Source organism: Bufo bufo, chromosome 4 (genome assembly GCF_905171765.1).
Source record: "Bufo bufo chromosome 4, aBufBuf1.1, whole genome shotgun sequence".
Taxonomy (NCBI): Eukaryota; Metazoa; Chordata; class Amphibia; order Anura; family Bufonidae; genus Bufo; species Bufo bufo.
This window is the reverse complement of record NC_053392.1, coordinates 219586982-219612430: the sequence shown is the minus strand read 5'-3', so window position 1 is coordinate 219612430 and position 25449 is coordinate 219586982. Positions and strand designations below refer to the sequence as shown.

Sequence of the window (25449 nt, the reverse complement as noted above, 5' to 3'; positions counted from 1 at the left end):
ACATAGCATTCTCTAGGGTATCCGGGTACTCATGAAAAGCCAGGGCATCTTTCAACCTCTCAGATAACCCCTGACAAAACTGACTACGTAACGCAGGGTCGTTCCACCCTGGCTCTGTATCCCATCTCCTAAACTCTACGCAGTAAACCTCTGCAGTATGTTCACCCTGTAATAAGTTAAGCAATTTAGATTCTGCCATCGAGACCAGATCTGGGTCATCGCAAATCAATCCCAGGGCTTTGAAAAATTCCTCCACCGACCGGAGGGCCAGAGAACCGGGCGGCAGAGAGAAAGCCCAGAATTGCGTGTCCCCTTTAAGCAGAGACATGATGATACCAACCCTCTGACTTTCATCACCTGACGAAAATGGACGCAGTGGAAAATACAATTTGCATGACTCTTGAAAGCGGATAAAATCATCCGCACCCACTGTAAATTTCTCGGGAAGAGCGACTTTAGGCTCCCCACCAATTTGACCTGCACCTGATGCAAGAACACTCTGAAACTGTGTGACCGAACTACGCAGATCCGCAACCTCTAGGGATAATCCCTGCATGCGGTCAACCAGTGCATCAATTGACGCCATCACAAAACCGCTAGGTAATGGCAGTCACAGTATGGCGGGTTATAATGTCACGGCGGACAGGATCTCAGATACACAGACAACCAAATACACAAGTGTCTAGGCTAGATGCTGGGAAAAGGTCACCTCCTAGCACATCCCTGACTTCTCTCCCTATGCTGCTAAGCCCACATTCAGACCTTGATGGTAGGAATGATGTGTCCTCGTGCCTGGACTGCAAACACCCTAGAATCCCTGAGATGGTGAAAGGGGAGAAGGGGCAGAAGACACACAAATAGCCTAGACCGCAAACAACACAAACAGAAACCAAACTTATCTGAGCTGGAACAGACAATCCTTCCTTCCTTGAATCCAAGGCCAGACTGAATTCTATAACCCGCACGGCCCTCTGGGGGTGAAGGCAATTTAAGCCAATGACCCCAACCAGAGCACCTAAAGGAAGGCGGATCCAGCATGATTCCAAAACAAACAAAAGGTTAGACACGTGCTGCCAATCTGACAGACCTCCGCACACCGTCCGAGCAGGGCATGACAGCAGTATATAACCCTTGAATTTCACACGTGCTGATGCTCCAAGGGCTGTAAAATGGTGTATTTTGCTCAAAAAGTGTGTTTTTAAAAACCCAGAAAATGATGGCTGTATTTCTAGCTTAAATTGCACACTGACTAATCCAGATGTTGTATATTGCCAAAAAAGTGTTTTTTTTACTAACAGAATATGAAAGCTGTATATAACGTTTGAATTTCACATGTCCAGATGCAGCTAAGGATGTAAAATAGTGTATTTTGCAAAAAAAGGTCATTTTAAAAAACCCAGAAAATTATGCCTGTATTTCTAGCTAAAATTGCACACTGACTAATCCTGCAAATGCACCAGATGTTGTATATTGCCAAAAAAGGGTGATTTTTTTTACATCCAGATTATTAGTGCAGTATTTCAAGCTTGGATTAGAATGTCACAAAAGCTCAGATGCAGTGCTGGTGCACTGAGCTTGCATAAAATGGCCGCCGCCGCAGCCCACCTAAGTAACAAACGGATAAAAGTTGTTTTTTTTTGGTCAATGGGCTCAGGGCAGGGAAAAAAGATTGTGCCCTGCACCCACACAACTAATTGTATGTAGATCGCTGAGTTAGATTCTCTCCTATTCTCTCCCAGAAATCACCAGTCCAGCAGCATCCTCTCCCTACACTTGTAACAGCAGAGTGACGTGCAGCGCTACGTGACTCAAGCTTATATAGAGGCTGGGTCACATGCTGCACTGGCCAATCAAAGCCATGCCATTAGTGAGCATGGCTGTGATGGCTTCTAAGGTCAGACAGTTAAACGCTTGTTGATTGGCTGCTCTGCAGCCTTTCAAAAAGCGCAGAGAAATCGCAGAACAACGAACCCGAACTTTTACTGAAATGCTCGGGTTCGGGTCCGGGGTCCAAAAATCTTAAAGTTCGGGTTCGCTCAACCCTAGTAGTAACCCAACATTACACTTTGAATGGAGGTGTGCTTCCTGTTTCATTCAAAGTGCTAGTTCCAGTGCAGGTTTTTTTGCCACTCTCCATTGCAAAGGGTGGAATTTGCTGGGGAGAACTGCAGCATAAATTGACATGCTGCAGATTTACAATTTGCACCACAGGTCAGTTTACGCTATGATTTTTGTATGTAGCGTGGGGATAAAATTTCTTAAAATCTCATTCACTTTGCTGGTAATGTTCGACACTGCAAAAATCTGTGATGGCAAATCCGTAGCCATTCCGTCATGTGTGAACCCAGCCTAAATGTGGAATCTGTGCTACACTGTGGACTGACCGCTGCATTTACAGCAGATGCAGTATGTTTTTACATCTACTATGCAGCGTATGCTGTAACTGCTGCAGTCAGTCCACGGTGTAGCACATATTCCACAGTCAGACTGGTTGTCAAAGGTTGACCTTTGAAATTTTGCTGCATATTCGCACAACAGTAGCAGGTCCACATGTGGATTCAAAGGGTCCAATTTCTGTGCAGCTTACCTCCCACAGTTTCTGTATGGAAACAGTGTCAAATATGTTCTGAACTGTGGTATTTGGTTCTACTGGGGCAGTATATTGTTCTGTACTGTGATATTTGGTTCTGCTGAGGCAGTATTTTGTGCATTACTATGTTATTCTGTTGGCCCCACGTACTTGTGTTGGCCACTTTTAGTTTTTTTCAGGACCACGTAAAATTCCTAGTCCTTTATCTGGTCAAAGTTATTTTAGAAAGGAAGGGGGCAGCTGATGACTCTAGAACAAGGCATTTTTGTTTGATAAGATACATTATAAAGTTTCTTATACTTGCTTGTACTATTGATTTATGCAGAGTTGTGTGAAAAGGTAGTGAATCTTTAAGTCTTATTCAGATTTTTCCTTTATGACATGCATTGAAGGTGACAAATACTGCTAGTTTTTGTTTCATAAATGTTTATTGTTGCTCTTTTTAACATATATAGTAGACAAATGCTATTGCTCTATATTATTTAAAAAGACAATCTTGAACAATTTGTAGTAATTCTACCATTGGTTCACCTGGACATGTTTTCAGTTTTGATTGTTCACTTGGAAATTCAATATTATCAAACTTTCCATGCTTCCCAGGCTTTTCATATTTTTGAGGTTGGTGGACAATGGTAGGATGTGGTACACAGTCTCTCTTAGCAGATAGATAGTAAAGCTCAACTGAACCTTTTGATCTTTTTTCAAAAGGTTTTTTATCAGAATGTTCTTCAGATGAGCTGCCATCCTTAGATGCGGTATGATTGTGGTGATCATGATGATGATGGTAAGGATGGTCATGATGGTGAGGATGGTCATGATGGTGAGAATGATTATGATGGTGAGGATAATGATGATGGTGATCATGTCGGCAACGATGATGTTTATGACCCCTGTGGAGTGGGCATCGCCCATGCTCACAATTGCCAGGTGCCTCTTTGCCTTTTCCTGACTCCCCAGCATCTTTTTGCATTTCTTCTGCTGCATCTACGCCTGGGACTGTGTTCTTTTCTTCTCCTTGTTTATTATTTAATCTAACTGGTCCATGACCACAAAGCTGATGTCTATGATCATCATAGTCTTTATCAACCTGAAAAGAAAAATCATATTCAGGCTTTTGTTTATTAAAAAAACTATATTTATTATACTAAACAAATAGATAAAATCAATTTAAAGGGATTTTCCGCGAGTTTAATATAGATGGCTTATCCTAAGGAAAGGTCATCATTATGTGATCAGTGGTGGTTCAACTCCTGGCACCCTTGCCGATCAGAACCCCCTTTAGTAATTTTCTAGTTTTAATCCATTATAGATAAATTGCTGTATAATAAAAAGTCATGGGAAACTAAAATATTTTGGGGTCATTTATCAAACTGGTGTAAAGTAGAACTGGCTTAGTTGTGCATAGCAACCAATCAGATTCCACATATCATTTTCCAAAGGAGCTGTCAAAAATTATAGATGGAATCTGATTGGTTGCTATGGGTAACTAAGCCTGTTCTACTTTACATCAGTTTGATAAATTACCGCATTTGTCTACCAATTCCTTACAATTTAAAAACCATCTAGTTGTTGTCAGTGAATGGAAACATTCTCATTGACATCTTGAGGCAAAAATCTGCTAAGATCATGTCCAACTGACATAGGTGCACAGCTTATTAGGCTAGGTCTACACGACGACATTTGTCACGCGACATTTTGTTGCACTAATGTCGCGCGACAATTTTTATAATGGCAGTCTATGGTGTCGCACTGCAACATGCAACATGCTGCGACTGCAACGCAACAGTCGCAGAAAATCCATTTGAGATGGATTTTTCTGCGACTGTTGCGTCGTAGTCGCAGCATGTTGCATGTTGCAGTGCGACACCATAGACTGCCATTATAAAAATTGTTGCGCGACATTGGTTCAACAAAATGTTGCGCTACAAATGTTGCAGTGTAGTTGTGCCCTATCTGTCGCACGACAAATGTCGTCGTGTAGACCTAGCCTTAAAGTTTGAGAACTCTCTTCTAACAGTCTCTGACCCTGAGTCAGAACAGGACAAGTTTTCAGCCTCTGTTTGTGAACGAGTAACTGACAACAATCAGGGTTCTTAAAAAGGTACGTAATTCAAAGACAAGGTTTGTTAGAAACTTACATAACTTTACATTATACTGTGATTAGGCTACTTTCACACGTTGTTAATTCCGGTATTGAGATCCGGCAGAGGATCTCAATAGGTGAATTAAACGTATCCATTTTGATTTTGCACATCATGATGCATCCTTTCTGTTAAGCTTTATTCACACGTCAGTGTTTGGTCAGTGATTTCCATCAGTGATTGTGAACCAAAACCAGGAGTGGAGCCTCCACAGACATAAGGTATAAGGGAAAGATCTGCTCCTGTTCTGTGTTTAGAGCCGCACCTGGCTTTGGCTCACAATCACTGATGGAAATCACTGACCGAACACTGACGTGTGAATGAGGCATTAGGATGTGGTTGTGTGAAATCAAATGGAAAAATATGGATCCGTCACTAAATATATTAAAAGTCAATGGGTGACGGATCCGGTTTTTAGACCAAAAAAACACGGATCTGTCACCATTGACTTTCATTGTTTTCAGTGCTGGATCCATTTTTTTCCATTTTTTATGACCGGACACAAAACTGCATTTTGCAGCGGTTTTGTGTCCGGTCACAAAACAGAATGCTGCCTGAACAGAAGAGATCGCGATGCATACTGAACAGATCTCTTTCTATTCAGAATGCATGAGGACTAAACAGAATTTTTTTTTTTCGTGGTATTGAGATCCTCTGCCATATCTCAATACTGGAAAACAACAACGCAAGTGTGAAAGTAGCCTAAGGCCTCTTTCACACTTGAGTTGTCCGGATCCGGCGTGCACTCCACTTGCCGGAATTACACTCCGGATCCGGAAAAACGCAAGTGTACTGAAAGCATTTGAAGACGGAGCCGTCCTCAAAATGCTTTCAGTGTTACTATGGCAGCCAGGACGCTATTAAAGTCCTGGTTGCCATAGTAGGAGTGGGGGAGCGGTATACTTACAGTCCGTGCGGCTCCCGGGGCGCTCCAGAATGACGTCAGAGCGCCCCATGTGCATGGATGACGTGCCATGCGATCACGTGATCCATGCGCTTGGGGCGCCCTGACGTCACTCTGGAGCGCCCGGGGAGCCGCACGGACGGTAAGTATACTGCTCCCCGCTCCCCACTACACTTTACCATGGCTGCCAGGACTTTAGCGTCCTTGCAGCCATGGTAACCATTCAGAAAAAGCTAAACGTCGGATCCGGAAATGCGCCGAAACGACGTTTAGCTTAAGGCCGGATCCGGATCAATGCCTTTCAATGGGCATTAATTCCGGATCCGGCCTTGCGGCAAGTCTTCAGGATTTTTGGCCGGAGCAAAAAGCGCAGCATGCTGCGGTATTTTCTCCGGCCAAAAAACGTTCTGTTCCGGAACTGAAGACATCCTGATGCATCCTGAACGGATTTCTCTCCATTCAGAATGCATTAGGATAAAACTGATCAGGATTCTTCCGGCATAGAGCGCCGACGACGGAACTCTATGCCGGAAGAAAAGAACGCAGGTGTGAAAGAGCCCTTACACCAATCGTTAGGCCTATTACACACAGTTTTTCTTTTCAGCATTTGAAAACACATAGTCATATAAACTCCTCATTACACCAAGAGTTTGAGATGTTTTATGGTGTTTTCATTTTGCTATGGAGACAAAAAACAGAAAAAACACTATACTCAGACATGCTGCTTTTGATAAAAACATTAGTCAGCAAGGGTGTAGCTCAGAAAATGAAGCCAATAGCACTGTGAAACACTGTGAAAGTGGCCTAATGCTATATTCACATGCTACGGATTTGTTACACATATTTCTGAGATTAAACGTCATTCCCCTATCCCCTGGATATGACAGAATAGGGGATAGCTAACTGATTTGTAGGGTTCCAACAGCTGGGACCACCTCTGATCCCAATGGAGTGCCACTCCATTCATTCTATGGACTTTCTGGGACTGTCAGAGACAGCCGAGCAGCTCCATAGAGAATGAATGGAGTGGCTGGGAGCATTTAGGTTATTTTCTCATGAATTACAAAATTTGGAAATAAAACAAAAGTATGGCACTCTCTGCTTCTAGGGAAGACACCATACTGCAGCATACAGAAGGCTTATGAATCCCATAATGTAAGGCATAATGCTGCCATATAACACACAACTTTACTATGTGCATTGAATCCGCCAATACCATGAGATGTCAGTTGCAATTGCTAATTTTGACTGACCCTTGTTTGAAATATCAGCAAGAGCAATCGTTTGGCCAATCACTTACCATTGGCCCAGGAAGTCATTTTTTTCTTTAGAAATCGACTCTTTAGTCTGGCACATTGGTGATTGGATCATTCGCATGAACAATTCCACTGACGAGTCATTGGCGGCTATGATCGCTGTCTCATGTGTATGCAAGTGTATTTCTCTACTATTCTGAGTGAAAGGCTTCCCGAGTAAAAAAAACAACAACACATGTCTAGTTCAAAATGTGACTGATTATCAATTTGAAGCATGTACTCAGCTTACCCTTGGGTTGTAGATGTCACAGGACACGTAATACTTTTCTTGCCTTTCAGGTGTGTGGTAAACACCTCCTGTGCAGAAACCAACATGCTGTGGAAAGGGAACACCTCAGTTATGTCTGCTGTTTATTACTTTGGTATTTGCAGCTAACAATCTCTTTTTTTGTCTTATAACTCTACTATCTGACAAACATACCATGCTGAAACCTATAGCAGACTGACACCCATATGTTGGTGCGGTCAAATAATAATTTTTTTCCCCAGAAGCCATAAATTCACGGTGATGTTTAGAGGGAACCTGTCATGTTAAACATGGTGTCTGAGCTGAAGGCATCATGTTATAGAGCAGGAGAAGCTGAGCAGATTGACATGTAGTTTTATGGGAAAATATTCAGTATAACTTGTTAGGCTACATGCACACGGCCATTTTTAGCACCAGTGATAGTCTATGGGGCTATTCACATGGCCGTTTTTTTTTTTTAACAGCCAGTGAATAGCGTCCGTCCAAAAATAGGACATGTTCTATTTTTTGCCGTTTTCACGGCCAGATGGACCACATTGAAATCAATGGGACTGTTTTTAACGGCTAATTGACAGGAATGTACCCGTCTAACGGCCGTTAAAAACGGGTACACAGGCCATTTAGGGGTTAAAAAAACGAAACCTCACCTCATCCACTTGCTCGCGGTGCGGCAGTCTCTTCTCTCTTCATTGAGCAGGACCTACAGAAGGACCTGCGATCTGCGTGGTGACGTAACCATTTGGGAGAGCGCAATGACGGACATGAAAAACTGATGCAAAACGGACATTAAAAACGGACACACAGCCAGAAAATGGATGCACACACTGATGCAAAATGGCCATGAAAAACTGTGTCAGTTTTTTTGTTGTGTGCATGAGGCCTAATTCAGTCATATAAATTCCAGTTCATTCTGAGCTTTGAAGTCTAGGAGGTGGTCCTATCAGTGTATCGGTATACACAGTCATAGAGGGAAGGCTGGCAATCATTTCAATACATTTCTATTGCACAAGCCCTTAAATGGGTTCTCCGTGAATTCATAAAATAAATTTATTGAAAATACTTAAATATTACTTGTCCTAATCACACAGGAGTACAAGTTACTTCACAACACTGAGCTAAATAACTGCCTCAGCCTCCTCTCTGCTGATAAGATCTTCTGCTGAATCTCTGCAGGAATGGAGTTCGTGAGGAGATATGAAGTACAGAGAGGATGCTAGTATAGTGTAGTATATATTGAGGGTAGTTGCCTCTTTTAGATTGAGCACTACCCCTCATCTGCCTGGGGCTTCTGAGCAGAGTATATATGTAGCTGGTTCCTACACTGCCCTGAATATTGTAGGCTTAGTCAAGCCCAGGATAGGCAGTTCTGTTAGTGTTAGGGACACATCTGCAGAAGCCACCTTGACACCTGGTAGATGGGCCCTACACACGTTTGATCAAAAATGTGCGCAAAGAGCTTGTATTTTTTTTTTTTTCATTTATAGTAGGTATAATGCCACTATTTCCTAGTTTTATTGTTTGTACAGAGAGGATGGACAGGACAGACTGTGGTAATGTGGGTCTGTGGTAACAGAGACTGCATACAAGTGCTGCTGCTCATTAGTCACATCCCCACCCTCCTCTCTGTACTTCATGTCTCCTCATGAACTCCAATCCTACAGAGATTTAGCTGTAGATCTCATCAGCTGTATTCAGGATTATGACAAGTAGGAGAGGAGGATGAGGCAGCTCTTTACCTTAGTGTTGGGAAGTAACTTGTCCACCTGTGCGACAGGTTTTGTGTGCACTAATAGGACGGTGGCCATGTTATTTCCCCCGATGATTGCTCCCTAGAGAAAATGAGTCATTGTAACTAATGAAATGTATTTAGGAATATACTTATAATATAGTAATATTAAAGTATTTTTAGTAATTTTATTTTATGAATACCCATAGAATCCCTTTCCACTTTCCTGAGTGGTGGTTAAAGGCAGCCAGAACATTCTCACCTAAGTGTTATTTGGACTTAATAATGGAATGACGTTCAAATTTTGAGGCACACTTTCACTTGTGTGTGAATAAACTCTAAAGGGGGTCATTTAGGAACAAATATATGGCACTTTTGGCATATATCTGTCACAGATTGCGTTGCAAAGGTTATTTGTTCTGCAATCTGCGACTTTTTCCCCTTTTTCACTGCTCACGACAGGTCTAAAAAAGGGGGCATGGCGTGGGCGGGTAAAAGGGCGGACCAGCTGGCCCGTCTCATTTATCATTTTCTACGTCTGTTTTAATGTAGAAAATGGTCTGACTTCCGGTTCCGGCGCCGACATGTGAAGGCGGCAGGCACAAGAGCTCCGATGCAGTTGAATCACATATAGTTGCAAACTGCCTGTATTCCGTCGGAATTCGAGTGCTTACCGTTTCTGAACCAGCGACTACAACGTATGGATCGATTCCTGACTAATATGGGCAAGAAAGGGAAAGGAAAAGCAGTTTCTCCCTCGCGGTCTGAGGACCGAGCTGACGCAATAATGGCGCCTAAGGTACCTGAAGAGGGCGAAGCGGGCGAGCGGACGGGACACCCAAATGCTCTATCACAAATTGATTACAAGGCCCTTGCAGTCGAGGTGGCTACGTTGCTGGCACCTGATATGAGGGAAACCTTAGCCGCATCAGTCACCAATGTCATGCGGCAGCTACAAGAGGCAGTTCAACAGCATGAAACTCGGCTGGATGAAGCTGAGGGCCGCATCCAAGTATTGGAAGATACCGCAGAGTCTATTTTAACAAAATTACAGGCAGCGGTGGCTGATAACAAGCGCCTATGGGAGAAGATTGAAGATCTAGAAAATAGATCCCGGCGCAACAACCTACGGTTAGTGGGCCTTAAAGAATCTATTCCCCAAGGAGATCTACTTACCATCTGTGAGCAGGAGTTACCTCAGGCCTTGGGGATAACTGGGAGCTGTAAGGTGGAGCGGGCACACAGAGTGGGTCCTCCTCGTCCCAGCATGGAGAACCAGCCAAGCAGCCCAAGGCAGGTGATCACGCGGTACCTGGACTATTCCATCAAAGAGGCCATCTTCAAGGCTTATAAAGCTCGCAAAGAACCGGTTATACTGAGAGGCATGAAGATTCTTTTGTTTGGAGACTACTCCGCTGAAGTCACCAAAAAGCGTAAAGCTTTTTCCCCACTGTGCACCCAGTTGCATCGAGGAGGAGTTAGATTTGCTCTAACCTTTCCGGCCACCTTAAGAGTGTTCAAATTGGACGGCTCCAGCAAAACCTTCACCTCACCGGAGAAAGCGGCAGCTGAACTTGAGGGTAAAATGGGCCCGGTGACGAGAGGCCAACGGAACATTCTGAAGGGTGTGCAAGACGATTTGGCACAGACTTCGGATCAACAGGAGGAATCCCGTCCCAAGAGACTGCGCTGAACGCTGGATACTGAGCTGTAAAGTATTGTTGTTGTCAGTTATAGTCTAAAGACGTTCTCTCCTGATAAAGGAGCTGGCGGTGATATGACTGATGTACACGCAGGAGGGGTGGGAGTAGTCAGTCCTGTCTAGGTATTAATTTTCTGCTTTATACTTTATTTTAATTTCAACTGTTTTGGGAGTGAAGGAGCTTTAGCGTAATAACACATGAGGAAAAAAGTGAAGGTCATAAGAGCTAAAATGTGGGCACTAGGTAGATTTGTAGTGCACTATGCTCTAGAGATGTTGTTTAAGTTGGGGGGGCGGGGGGTTGGTTTTAATGAGGGATTTATGTTGGTCACATGCGTATGCCTGTCTCAATGTTCTCTGTTTTCTCCCGCTATACAATGGTAAAACTAGTATCATGGAACGTCAAAGGACTACGTTCCCCACAAAAGCGTAACATGATCTTGAAACGTTTAAAACACCTTGGAGCCGATATAGCCATGCTTCAAGAAACCCATCTCACAGAAAATGATTTTAAACGTATGGAAAAAACCTGGGTGGGAAGAGTCATAGGCTCTCCTGCAGTGCACCATAAGGCAGGGGTAATGTTCCTAATGCATAAGAATCTGAAATATGAGGTCTTAGGAACTGATTCAGACGACTCAGGGCGTTGGTGCATGGTGCACTTGAAACTCAACTCAGAAGAAATTGAGTTGCATAACGTATATGGCCCCAATGCTGAGAACAAGATCTTTTTTGCTAAACTGGGAAGCAGAATAAATAGAGGCCTGGGGCTTAAACAGATAGTCGGAGGGGACTTGAATACAGTGCTCAACACTTTGGAGGATAGGAAACGCACGGTTAGAGGGTCAATTCCCACTCAAACGCATGTTCATGACACAGTGCTTGAACCTTTCTTGAGAGATACGGCCTTAGTTGATGCCTGGAGAGCGGCCAATCCTGACGACAGAGATTTCACCTTTTATTCATCTCCTCATGAATCTTGGTCCAGAATCGATTACCTTTTGATTTCGGAGTCTCTGAGGTCAAGAGTGGTGGATTCAAAAATACATGACATGGTGATTTCGGACCATAGCCCGATATCTATAATATTGTCTGAAATCCACCCAAGGGGCCAAGATATCATTTGGAGATTCCCGGCTTTCCTATATAATGACGAAAATTTCAGGGAGATTCTTAGAGGTTGGTATTTAGAGTATAGAGGAGATAATATAGCTAGTCTTGAAAATCCGTCTTTGTTTTGGGACGCAGCAAAAGCTGTCCTTAGAGGTAGGATAATAACTTATGCCAGAGGATTAAAAAAAAAAATCTCAGATCGCCTTAAGGAACTTAGTTCTTCCCTACGGAGTGCATATACAAACTACCAGGTCAATATGACCCCGCGGAACAAGGAGTCTTGGATTCTTGCTAAAAGGGAGTTTGAACTCTGGTATGAAAGGAAAATGAAGTGTGACTTATCTAACTTGGAGAATAAATATTTTAGGGGAGGAAACAAGTCCGGTAGAATGCTGGCCAATCTTATCAAAAATTCCGGATCCCGGAATCACATCATGAAAATAGCTGATACGAGAGGTAAATTACATAACAAACCAGAGGAAATAGTCTCTATCTTAGGAGCTTTTTACAAGAAGCTATATGGTGATCCAGGTCCTAAGTCCCGGTTGTCTTCCTTTCTTTCTAAATGTATTAACCTACCTGCCCTCTCCTCGGCCCAACTGGATATATTGAACGCCCCTGTATCTGAGGAGGAAATCTGTATAGCCATCAAAGGACTAGGTCTGCATAAAGCCCCGGGTCCTGATGGGTTTACGGGGGAGTTCTATAAGATGTTAGGAGACGAACTAAAAGAGCCTCTGGCTGCGGTATTTAACGGTATGCTGGGGGGTGCCCTTTTGTCTTCAGCTGATAACTTGGCGTATATTAAACTAATACCAAAGCCGGGAAAGGATGCAACGGACCCCTCATCATACCGTCCGATATCCTTAATCAATGTGGACTTGAAACTAGTGGCGAGGATTATAGCAGACAGACTCTCTTCATATATACCGGGGTTAGTGTCACCATCCCAGGCGGGCTTTGTCAAGGGTAGGGCAGCTGTTTCCAATATCAGAAAGGTGCTGACGTTACTGGATGTGGTTCAGTGGAACACCTGTCCTTCTCCGTGTCCGGCGCTTTTTGCGATCGACGCGGAGAAGGCATTTGACAGTGTAAGGTGGGATTGGATGGACGAGATACTAGACAGGATGGGCTTCGGTGGTCCAGTTAAAACCTTTATTTCAGCGCTTTATACTTCCCCTAAAGCGAGGATTGCAATTCCGGGCTTTCTGTCTCCTTCGTTTCCGTTATGCAGGGGGACACGTCAGGGGTGTCCGCTTTCCCCGTTGCTATTTAATCTCACTTTGGAACCCTTAGCTCGTCTGTTAGAGGGGGGGGAGGTCTTTAGGGGGATCAAGGTGGGACAGAAGGAAGTATTTTCATCACTTTTTGCTGATGATGTTCTCCTGTTCATGGCCAACCCCTCTGAGGACATGGAAAATGTTATCCGTCTCCTGGACTCCTTTGAACTGGTGTCTGGATTTAAAATAAACCGGGATAAATGTGTTCTGTTGCCACTAAAACCAGGGACGGCCGGAAGTAGGTTTCCCAGTGTATGCGAGGGTATCAGGGTTAGCGATTCCCAAATCACCTATCTAGGTATTAAAATAGGAAGATCTCCTTCTTCACTCTATGGTCTGAACTATCTCCCCTTGTTCAAAAAAATTAAATCGGATCTCAACAGGTGGCAGAGCCTCCCTTTATCCTTGTCTGGAAGGTGTCAGCTACTGAAGATGGTATGTTTCCCTAAATTACTCTATCCTTTACAAACGATACCAGTACTTCTGAAACATTCGGATGTGCGTGACTTGCAGTCTGTTTTTACGAGATTCATATGGGCAGGTAAAAGACCTCGTATAGCCTTAACCAAGTTAATGTTACCTAGGGAATTGGGCGGCCTTAATCTACCAAACATTAGACTGTACAATTTGGCATGTCTTATCAGACATGGTCTAGATTGGGTGCACGAGACTAGCCATTTTTCTAACTATGATCTGGAGACGCAGATGTCTCGCCCTTGGCCCTTAGTAAATTTACTACACTCTAGGAGGCAGGTTCTACCCCAAATTTTGAAGCACTCTTTGATAATCCGAGATACCATGGTTGCTTGGAAAGAGGCCCGCAAACTATCCAAAAAACCTTATCTAGCCTCTAGAGCAGGGGTGGGCAATTATTTTTTCGATGGGGCCACATGAGAAACTGAAAATATTTTGGAGGGCCGGGCCAAAAGGCTAAACTCAATACTGCATAAAATCAATTGTATTTCTTTATAAAAAGCAGTAAATATCATTGTTGGACAACTGGTACGAGTACTTGTTATAGTTAAACAATGAAAAAGTGAGGTTGCCTTACAAGAAAAAAATGTAAATTTATTAAACAAAATTTCCCAAAACAATGAACATTTTTCACTATTTGTGACTCATATTAGTGAAAGCCATTGTCCCCCTGTGAATCCAGCCATTGTCCCCTGTGAATCCAGCCATTGTCCCCCTGTGAATCCAGCCATTGTCCCCCTGTGAATCCAGCCATTGTCCCCCTGTGAATCCAGCCATTGTCCCCCTGTGAATCCAGCCATTGTCCCCCTGTGAATCCAGCCATTGTCCCCCTGTGAATCCAGCCATTGTCCCCCTGTGAATCCAGCAATTGTCCCACTGTGAATCCAGCCATTGTCCCCATGTGAATCCAGCCATTGTCCCCTGTGAATCCAGCCATTGTCCCCCTGTGAATCCAGCCATTGTCCAATGTGAATCCAGCCATTGTCCCCTGTGAATCCAGCCATTGTCCCCTGTGAATCCAGCCATTGTCCCCCTGTGAATCCAGCCATTGTCCCCCTGTGAATCCAGCCATTGTCCCCCTGTGAATCCAGCAATTGTCCCACTGTGAATCCAGCCATTGTCCCCATGTGAATCCAGCCATTGTCCCCTGTGAATCCAGCCATTGTCCCCCTGTGAATCCAGCCATTGTCCCCCTGTGAATCCAGCCATTGTCCCCGTGTGAATCCAGCCATTGTCCCCCTGTGAATCCAGCCATTGTCCCCCTGTGAATCCAGCCATTGTCCCCCTGTGAATCCAGCAATTGTCCCACTGTGAATCCAGCCATTGTCCCCATGTGAATCCAGCCATTGTCCCCTGTGAATCCAGCCATTGTCCCCCTGTGAATCCAGCCATTGTCCCCCTGTGAATCCAGCCATTGTCCCCCTGTGAATCCAGCCATTGTCCCCCTGTGAATCCAGCAATTGTCCCACTGTGAATCCAGCCATTGTCCCCATGTGAATCCAGCCATTGTCCCCTGTGAATCCAGCCATTGTCCCCCTGTGAATCCAGCCATTGTCCCCCTGTGAATCCAGCCATTGTCCCCCTGTGAATCCAGCCATTGTCCCCCTGTAACATAGTAACATAGTACATAAGGCCGAAAAAAGACATTTGTCCATCCAGTTCGGCCTGTCATCCTACAAGTTGATCCAGAGGAAGGCAAAAAAACCCTGTTAGGTAGAAGCCAATTTTCCTCACTTTAGGGGAATAAAAAATTCCTTCCCGACTCCAATCAGGCAATCAGAATAACTCCCTGGATCAACGACCCCTCTCTAGTAGCTATAGCCTGTAATATTATTACACTCCAGAAATACATCCAGGCCCCTCTTGAATTCCTTTATTGTACTCACCATCACCACCTCCTCAGGCAGAGAGTTCCATAGTCTCACTGCTCTTACCGTAAAGAACCCTTTTCTATGTTTGTGTACAAACCTTCTTTCCTCCAAACGCAGAGGATGTCCCCTCGTCACAGTCACAGTCCTGGGGATAAATAGATGATGGGATAGATCTCTGTACTGCCCCCTGATATATTTATACATAGTAATTAGATCTCCCCTCAGTCGTCTTTTTTCTAACGTGAATAACCCTAATTTTGATAATCTTTCAGGGTACTGTAGTTGCCCCATTCCAGTTATTACTTTAGTTGCCCTCCTCTGGACCCTCTCCAGCTCTGCTATGTCTGCCTTGTTTACAGGAGCCCAGAACTGTACACAGTACTCCATGTGTGGTCTGACCAGTGATTTGTAAAGTAGTAGGAATATGTTCTCATCACGGGCATCTATGCCCCTTTTGATGCAACCCATTATCTTATTGGCCTTGGCAGCCGCTGCCTGACACTGTTTTTTGCAGCTTAGTTTGCTGTTTATTAAAATTCCTAGATCCTTTTCCATGTCAGTGTTACCGAGTGTTTTACCATTTAGTATGTACGGGTGACTTGCATTATTCCTTCCCATGTGCATAACTTTACATTTCTCAGTGTTAAACCTCATCTGCCACTTATCTGCCCAAGCCTCCAATCTATCCAGATCCCTCTGTAGTAGTATACTGTCCTCATCAGTGTAAATTACTTTACACAGTTTAGTGTCATCTGCGAAAATTGATATTTTACTATGCAAGCCTTCTACAAGATCATTAATAAATATATTGAAGAGAATAGGGCCCAATACTGACCCCTGAGGTACTCCACTAGTGACAGTGACCCAATCTGAGTATGTACCGTTAATAACCACCCTCTGTTTTCTATCATTGAGCCAGTTACTTACCCACTTACAGACGTTTTCTCCGAGTCCGAGCATTCTCATTTTATATACTAACCTTTTATGAGGTACAGTGTCAAATGCTTTGGAGAAGTCCAGATACACGACATCCATTGATTCGCTGCTGTCAAGTCTAGTACTTACCTCCTCATAGAAACTGATTAAATTAGTTTGACATGACCGATCCCTCACGAAGCCATGCTGATATGGCGTTATTTGCTTACTTCCCATAAGATGCTCTAACATAGCATCTCTCAGAAAACCTTCAAACAGTTTACCCACAACAGATGTTAAACTTACCGGCCTATAGTTTCCAGGCTCTGTTTTTGGACCCTTTTTGAATATTGGCACCACATTTGCCATGCGCGAATCCTGTGGGACATTCCCTGTCAGTACAGAGTCCGCAAATATCAGAAATAAGGGTCTGGCTATGACATTACTTAATTCCCTTAGGATACGGGGGTGTATGCCATCCGGTCCTGGCGATTTGTCTATTTTGATTTTTTTAAGTCGCTGTTGTACTTCTTCCTGGGTCAGACAGGACACTTTTAATGGCGAATTTATTTCAGCATTCAGCATTTCATCTGACAGTTTATTTTCCTCAGTGAATACATTGGAGAAAAAAATATTTAACAGCTTTGCTTTCTCCTCGTCGCTCTCTGCGACTCCCCCCTCATTACTCTTTAAAGGGCCGACACCTTCAGATTTATACTTTTTAACATTTATATAATTGAAGAACATTTTAGGGTTAGTTTTACTCTGTTTGGCAATTAATCTCTCGGTCTCTAGTTTGGCCGCTTTTATTTGTTTTTTACATGTTCTGTTTTTTTCCTTATAGTTTTTCAGTGCTTCCGTGCTACCCTCCTGTTTTAGGGTTTTATATGCTTTCTTTTTGTCATTTATTGCTTTCTTTACAGTTCTGTTTATCCACATTGGTTTCTTTTTGTTCCTTAACCTTTTATTCCCATACGGTATGTACCTCTCACAATGAGATTTTAGGATGTTTTTAAAGATATCCCATTTTTTGGCTGTATTTTTATTTTTGAGGACTTTGTCCCAGTTAGTTAGGCCTATGGCCTCTCTTAGTTGGCTAAATTTAGCTTTTTTGAAGTTTGGTATTTTTGTTTCTCCCTGTAGAAACGCTCTTTTGAAAGATAATTGGAAGGTTATTACTTTATGGTCACTATTTCCCAGGTGTCCCCCAACCTGCACGTCTGTTGTTCTGTCAGGTCTATTGGTTAATATTAAGTCCAGTATGGCCGTCCCTCTAGTCGGGTCCTGAACCAGTTGGGAGAGATAATGGTCTTTGGTTATTGCCAAGAATCTGTTTCCTTTATGAGATATACAAGTTTCAGTTTCCCAGTCTATATCTGGGTAGTTGAAGTCCCCCATAATAACCACCTCATTATGATTTGCCGCCTTGTCTATCTCGTTTAGTAGTAGATTTTCTGTGGACTCTGGTATATTAGGTGGTTTATAGTAGACTCCTATTAGTAATTTATTGTTGTTTTTAGCTCCATGTATCTCTACCCACAGTGACTCCACATGTTCATGTCCCTCACTTATATCTTCACGGAGTGTGGGCTTTAGACAAGATTTTACATAAAGGCAGACCCCTCCACCTCTCCGGTTTTGACGATCCTTTCTGAAAAGACTGTAACCTTGTACATTAACTGCCCAGTCATAGCTATCATCCAGCCATGTCTCAGTTATTCCCACTATGTCATAGTCCTCCTCACACATCACTAATTCCAGTTCACCAGTTTTATTAGTCAGACTTCTGGCATTAGTATACATACATATGAGAGGTTTATCCAGCCATTGTCCCCCTGTGAATCCAGCCATTGTCCCCCTGTGAATCCAGCCATTGTCCCCCTGTGAATCCAGCCATTGTCCCCCTGTGAATCCAGCAATTGTCCCACTGTGAATCCAGCCATTGTCCCCATGTGAATCCAGCCATTGTCCCCTGTGAATCCAGCCATTGTCCCCCTGTGAATCCAGCCATTGTCCCCCTGTGAATCCAGCAATTGTCCCCCTGTGAATCCAGCCATTGTCCCCCTGTGTACAGAACACCCCCCCGGCCCCCCCATCATATACAGAACACCCCCCCCCCCCCCTTACAATAGTACACACCCCTCCCCCCCCCCCTTGCCTTTAGAAACGTAATGCTCAGAGATGATCAGCCATGTGTTAGTCACACTGACTACACACAGCACAGGGGGAGGCGGCCGCAGCTTCATGCTTGTCGGCTCTGTGACTGTCAGTGTCAGACAGTCACAGCCGATACTATGAGAGCCGCGGGCGCTGCGCTGTTACAGAGAAGGGAATAATTGCGGCCGGCCGGGTCCCGGGTACGGCTCGCACGAGGCACCCCCCCCCTGCTGTGTCTTACCTAGACAGTACTGCCGCTGACGCTGCCTCCCTGCCACCGCGCCATGCCACACGCAGCACGCCGAGTCGGAAGTCCTCTTCATTCGCGGAGGAGGGGTATCGTTGCTTGGCACGCCTCTGGCTCCGCCCGGGGGCCGGATTAAAAGGTCCGCCGGGCCGTATACGGCCCGCGGGCCGTAGTTTGCCCAGGTCTGCTCTAGAGTAATGGGTGTTTGGCAGCATCCCGAGTTTCCGCAAGGAGTGACGAATAAGATGTTTCAGGTTTGGAGGGATAGGGGCATTAAAACTTTTTTTGACCTTCTTCAAGTTAGAGATAAAAGATATCTTACCTTTCCAGAACTCTGCCAAAAATATAATCTAGATAAACATCATATGTTACCCTTTCAGCAAGTTCATTTGTTCTGCAGAGATAGGCTAAGAGATGTAACAAGCGAATGCACAGGGGCCGCTTTAATTTTCTCCTTGGGAGCGGACAAGTCCAGGCTCTCTATATCTCATATATACAAAGTGCTAAGGGAAACAGGCAACAAAGCCTCAGCCCAGTTTCTTTTTAAAAAATGGGAAAAGAGGCTAGGTATCTCAGTCACTTCCGAAAAAATCCTCCAGGGTTGGATCAGAGTGTGTAGGGCTGTGCCTTGCGAGGTATGGAGGGAGTCGCACTTGTGTTTAATGCACTCGGCCATATATGCTTTTGCTTTCCCTAAGCAACCCAATAAGACAGATTTTCTTACTGCATGTCCGAAATGTGGGGAGATCAAAGCGGATCTAGCTCATTGTATATGGTTATGTCCTCGGGTGCAGGCCTTCTGGAGTCAGGTCAGGAGCTGGCTTGGGAGAATTTGGAAGACGGACCTGAACCTAACACCTGAAACTATGCTATTTCACGATTTTGAGTCCTCTCGAAGTCCTACCCCTTTGATAGTGGATGTAGCTTTGTTGGTCTCACTGCGTTGCCTTCTTCAGAAGTGGCTGAAGCCTGAGATACCAGAGACCCAAGAGGTTAAGTCTCAGTTGACGCGTTTAATGTACATTGATAAACTTGACACAGAATCTAACAAAGATAAGAAAACTAAGGGGTTTTTCAAAAAATGGAAAACCCTTATTACAAATAACTTCAAACAAGAGGTCATCAGAGAGATTATGCTGTCATTTCAATATACAGAGTGGTACAACCTGGAGGCCCTCAAAGGCACCTTGGGGAAACTAGCCATTTGATTGATTCGACTTGAGTATACAAGGTCCTATAGTAATTGTCAAAGGTCCTGAGGGGAAACATTAGTAATCTGTTGGAATTATGGGGGGGTGGGCATGCGCTGATTTGACCGAGTTGTTTGGGGGAGGGGGGTGGGAGTGGGGTTCTGGGTACTGTATTAAAATTGTAAACGGGTATTGTCACTCTACTCATGTAACTGAAAAGTCTGTAAACTATGTATTTTGGCAACACCAATAAAAAATTATTTTCAAAAAAGAAAATGGTCTAAATGTACACCAGCAAGGGAGCTGGCTTAGATTTAGACAAGTATAAAGTCTGCCTACGTTATGAACCGCCATTGCAGAAGGGACAACGGCCCAGCATCTAAATCGCCAGTCTTCATAAACGTCCCCCTAAGTTTCGTTTAACCCTGAATGGTTTTAGAGAGTCATCCTTCCCTTCACATTGGTTGCATGTGTGTAAGGATAAGCTAAACAGCCATCTGCAGCCTGGCTCAGACAGGCTACGTCTACCTGCGGCAGCCAATGGTCACATGAACAATTTGACGATGGTTCATTTGGCCTTCATCATCAATTCCCTCCTTCACCAGCTACATAAATTGCTTATAAACCAGACCAATTCAGATTGTAGTGGAGAACTTCCAAACCCAAACCAGATTCCTGCACCTTCTCTTCCTAAACAAGTTAACTGCTATAGACATCTTTTTATGATTTCATTTTACTCATTGGTCTTTATTAAAATTTGTCAGCAGTTTTAACGATACATGCGGTCAAACATCATTTGAGACTATCTTTCCTGAGTTCTGTCAGGTGATATAACAGCTCATGTAGAGGGCTTATTGTGATCTCCTGACCTCATAAACACTCTACAGTATAAGCCATATTCTTATTAGTTTGCTAAGAGTTTAGCTAGAATGAGTGTTTATGAGTTCAGAACATCACAGATAAGACCTTTACATAAGCCATTAGCTGACCGTTTTTCATTCATAATTTTTTTTATTAGTTTTAGCAATAGTATAGCGGACTTTGTGTGTGTGCAAAATACAAACGTACACACATTTTTTTCCTTTTTGCTTTCATAAAAAATTTAAAAATATAGGTATTCATTTTAGCTACATTTAGTAATATTTATAAAAAAAAAATTAAAAACCCCAAAAGCTTAAAATGTCCAAATTTCCCCAAGATGAAAAGCTTAAAGGGTCATTGTGACTACAGCCAAGCCTTACAGAAACCCATTATTCATAATTACCCAAAGTACCACCACCCAATATATAATTTAATCTTGTGCTGACTGGTATCTCGATCACGAATCCCCATGTCCGTGTTTTGGCCTAGTTATACGCTACTGCGTGTTGGTTTCTCACCCTATATAACCCTGTTAACGGACCGGGCTTATATCAAACGAGAAGCTGGTGGCAGTCTTCCCGGGCGGAGTAAGCACTGTTTCACTGGGGCAGTGAAAAGGGTCCCTCAGCTTGTTGCCTCTCTGTGTCCATGTGGACAGGAGGAGTCTGTGAACATTGTACCAAGCTGACCTTACCTGCTCCTCAGGGACGGCGTAACGTCATGCCTTGGTAACCAGTATACCGTATCTCACTGGCAGGGCCGGTACAAGGCAGGGGCCGAAGGAGCGGGTGCCCTGGGCGCTACCATTTGCGGACAGGAGGGGGGCGCAGGTGAAGTGCCAGCAGCAGTGGCGTCGCCAGGGGGGGGCCAGAGGGGGCCACGGCCCCCCCTACATCATGCTGTGCCCCCCCATGTGCCCCCCAACTAAAATGACCCCCCCCCCCAAGTGAGCAGCCGCCGCCGGGCACAGGGAGATGAGCGCTTCCATTGCGCTCATCTCCATTGTAAACTGTCTGTGCCAGCGGAGGTGCAGGGGAGGGAGAGGCGTGTCCCTTCCCTTTCCTCTGATAGGCTGCAGGCAGGCACCGAAGTGGAGGAGAGGCCCCGCCCCCTAATTACTCCTGTTTACCTTTCTAAAGCTAAAGGACCTTTGATGATGTCATCACAGGTCCTGTAAGGGAACTGCACAGTGTAAAGTGTAGTTCCCAGGTTAGAACAGTGCATCTGCCAGGACCTGTGATGACATCATCTTCAACATCACAGGTCCTGCAGAATCTAGCAAAGGAACTGCACCAAAAATGGTGTAGTTCCTAGGTTTCAAAGGTACATCTGCCAGGACCTGTGATGACATCATCACAGGTCCTTCAACCCCTAACAGCAAGTATTAAAAGTTCACAAGCAGCTCTGTATTGATCCATACAGACTGGAATGGAGAGGTAAGAGGAGGTCCTCCACTTTTCATCATTTACCCCCCCCCCCCTCCATGCCCTGTTTTTACTCATTGCTCACTCATGTATACTACTTCAGACAGTTACCACTACCTCATGTACCTCACAGTGACTATAATGCATAACTGACCACATATTTCTATAAACACTGCATCTACAGTATTATACCTTCTATGTGTCACATCAATACACTGCTCTGTATATATATATATATATATATATATATACACACACATACATGCACACACACTGCATATATTACACAGTATTATACATGCAATATGTACAGATATATAGTATATACCGCAGTGCACTGATATGTGAGGTATGAGGTATAATAGATGCTGTGTGTACAGATATCAGTACACTTCTGTATATACTATATATGTGAGGTACGAGGTATAATAGATGCAGTGTGTACAGATATATAGTATATACAGCAGTGTACTGATATGTGAGGTACGAGGTGTCAATACACTGCTGTATTTACTATATACCTGTACACACTGCATCTATTATACCTCGTACCTCACATATTACACTACTGTATATACTGTATACACTGCATATATTATACCCCGTACCTCACATATCAGTACACTGCTGTATATACTATATACCTGTACACACTGCATCTATTATACCCTGTACCTCACATATCAGAACACTAGGGAATATACTATATACCTGTACACACTGCATCTATTATACCGCGTACCTCACATAACTGTACACTGCTGTATATAAAATACATCTGCATCTATTATACCTCTTTTGTGTGCCAGGGCTGTTTTGTAATCCCATTCCGGCCCTGATGGCATAAATTATAAAACGCAGCAGCAAGAATAGTTCATGGAACAAAGGGAGGGGCTATAAAAGGGGAATGGGGGCCCAATTTAGATTCCTGCTATGGGGCCCAGTGATTTTTATGTACGCCCCTGGCTGCAGGCACTAGGCCGGCAGCCTATCAGAGGCCGGCGCAATGACGTCATCGTGCCGCCTGAGCCTTACATTACAGCGTGGGACACAGGAAGAGGCTGCATCGCATCGCTGACACTTAGGTAAGTATAAGTGTTTTTTTTTTGTTTTTTTTTACAATAGTGTTACTGGCACATTGGGGGGGCTTATTACAAAACTGGCACATGATGATGGGGGGGACTTTATACTGGCACATGATGATGGGGGGGAACTTTATAGTGTCTGTGACTTTCAAAGTCCCACAGTCCTTTGTTCTATTGCTTTAAGTATATTCTTGTTTTGAAACAACATTGATTCTTTCTTAAAAACGGGGGGGGGGGGGGGGGGGGGGCGCAGTTTGCCATCTTCGCCCTGGGCACCAAATGGCCTTGTCCCAGCCCTGCTCACTGGCTCTACGTATTTGACGTCCTGGCTGCAGCAAGGTGCGGCATTCGTCACATAATGAATCGCCCGGCCATGATGCCACTGGGGAATGGCCTAGACCTTCTGCAAGGAAGTTTTCCTGCAAGATCCGTGTTGTCTGAATGGAGGTGTGAAATTGTACGCAAGTGGCCTGCTTGTCCAGGACCTCCTGTGGAGTTCTGACCTCTGCTATCTGGCTGCGCTTTGAAGCAGGGCCCCCTTGTGGAGTTTGACTTCCTCTGCCCACTCCTGGAGCATATGGCAGGAATGAAATCATACTCCATATTCCTCACAGTCATCATAAAAAAGTAATTTTAAAGGAGCTTCTAATGTTTTGGCACGGTACAACATCTGCAGTATAGTGCCATAGAACCAGCACTGAACAAGCACTGTGTCTACAGATAGGAAACAAGATGCTGCATCCTGTTCTGGCCCTAGCGATTATGTGACCGCCGGGCCCAGAGACTGCAGGAGCTGCCAGGCCTTCCTAGACCTCAATCGGCTCTGCAGCAAATCTGTACTGTGCCACTGCACAACCTCAACCCTAGTTACAGGAGAAATCAACAGTAAAAAAAATAATAAAAAAAATGTTAGGTCTTGTATGACCTTATGGGGGACACAAAGTGTAAAAAAAAAAATGTTTATAAAAATTACATTTTCAGGTGTAAAAAAGTGCCCTTTTCCCGTAATCAAGTTATTTAAAAATTTTAAATTTTTAAAAAAAAATTGACATATTTGGTATTGCAAAATTATGCTGAAACAGCTATTTTTAGTCACCTCACTTCCCAAAAAACATATCAAACGATCAAAAAGTCATATGTACCCCAAAATGGTACCAATGAAAACGTAAAAAAAGAGCCCTCACACAAGACCATTGTAATATAAAAAAAAATATGGCTCTAAGAATTTTTTTTTCAAAAGTACTCTTATTGTGTAAAATAAAAAAATAGACATATTTGTTATCGCCACGTCCATATGAACCATCTGGGGACAAAGCAGCTTTTTTTGTGCCCTTGGCCTCCCAAAAACATAATATCAAGTCAGCAAAAAGTCTTATGTACCCCCAAATAGTACCAATAAAAATACAGTCTGTCCTGCAAATGGCAAGTCCTTAGACATCTATATTGACAGAAAAATAAAAATGTTATGGATGTTAGCATATGGTGATGCAAAATACTAAATATTTTTAATAAAAAGTGATTTTATTATGCAAAATAGTAAAACATGAAAAAAACTATACACCTTTGGCATCGCCATAATCATATCAACCTGCAGAATAAAGTTATCATATCATATGTATCACATAGTGAACCTCATAAAAAATAAAAGTAATAAATAAAAGTAAAAAACATTGACAACATTAAATTTTTTGCCCACTTCACCTCCCAAAAAATGAGATAAAAAAAAAGATCAGGAAGCCAAATGTACCCCAAAATAGTGCCAATAAAAACAACAGCTTGTCCAGCCAAAATAAGCACCCACACAGCTCAGTCAACAAAATAATAAAAAACATATGGCTCTTAAAAAACATTTAAGCAATTTCATTTCATGCGGCTCCTTCCCTTCTGAACCCTGGCATATCCCCAAACTGCAGTTTTAGACCACATATCGGGTGTTTCTGTATTCAGTAGAAAATGGGATGCAAATTGTGGAGTGATTTTCTCCTGTTATCCCTTGTGAAAAAGAAAGTTTGGGCCCATTTTCTTATAAAAATAATGTATTTTTTTTAATTTTCACAGAGTTTTAAAAATTCTATGAAGCGCTTGTTGGGTCAAAGTACTTACTACGCCCCTTAAAAATTCCTTGGGTGGTGTAGTTTCCAAAATGTGGTCACTTTTTGGGGGTTCCCACTTTATGGGTACCTCAGAGTCAACATGGTTTGGGTAA

The 25449-nt window shown here is 43.6% G+C and overlaps 1 protein-coding gene across 1 annotated transcript in view; it reads right to left on the bottom strand.

Annotated features, from left to right (window-relative positions):
* Positions 1–2999: 2999 nt before the first annotated feature.
* The window catches only part of LOC120997926 (histidine-rich glycoprotein-like), a 57770-nt gene continuing 35320 nt past the window's right edge, over positions 3000–25449 (bottom strand). Inside the window, exons 6-7 of the mRNA XM_040428295.1 lie at positions 7181–7267; positions 3000–3677 (exon numbers count right to left, since the gene is read on the bottom strand). Coding sequence (XP_040284229.1) covers positions 3069–3677; positions 7181–7267 — 696 coding nt within the window. The 3' untranslated portion in view covers positions 3000–3068. The remainder of the gene's footprint in view (positions 3678–7180; positions 7268–25449) is intronic.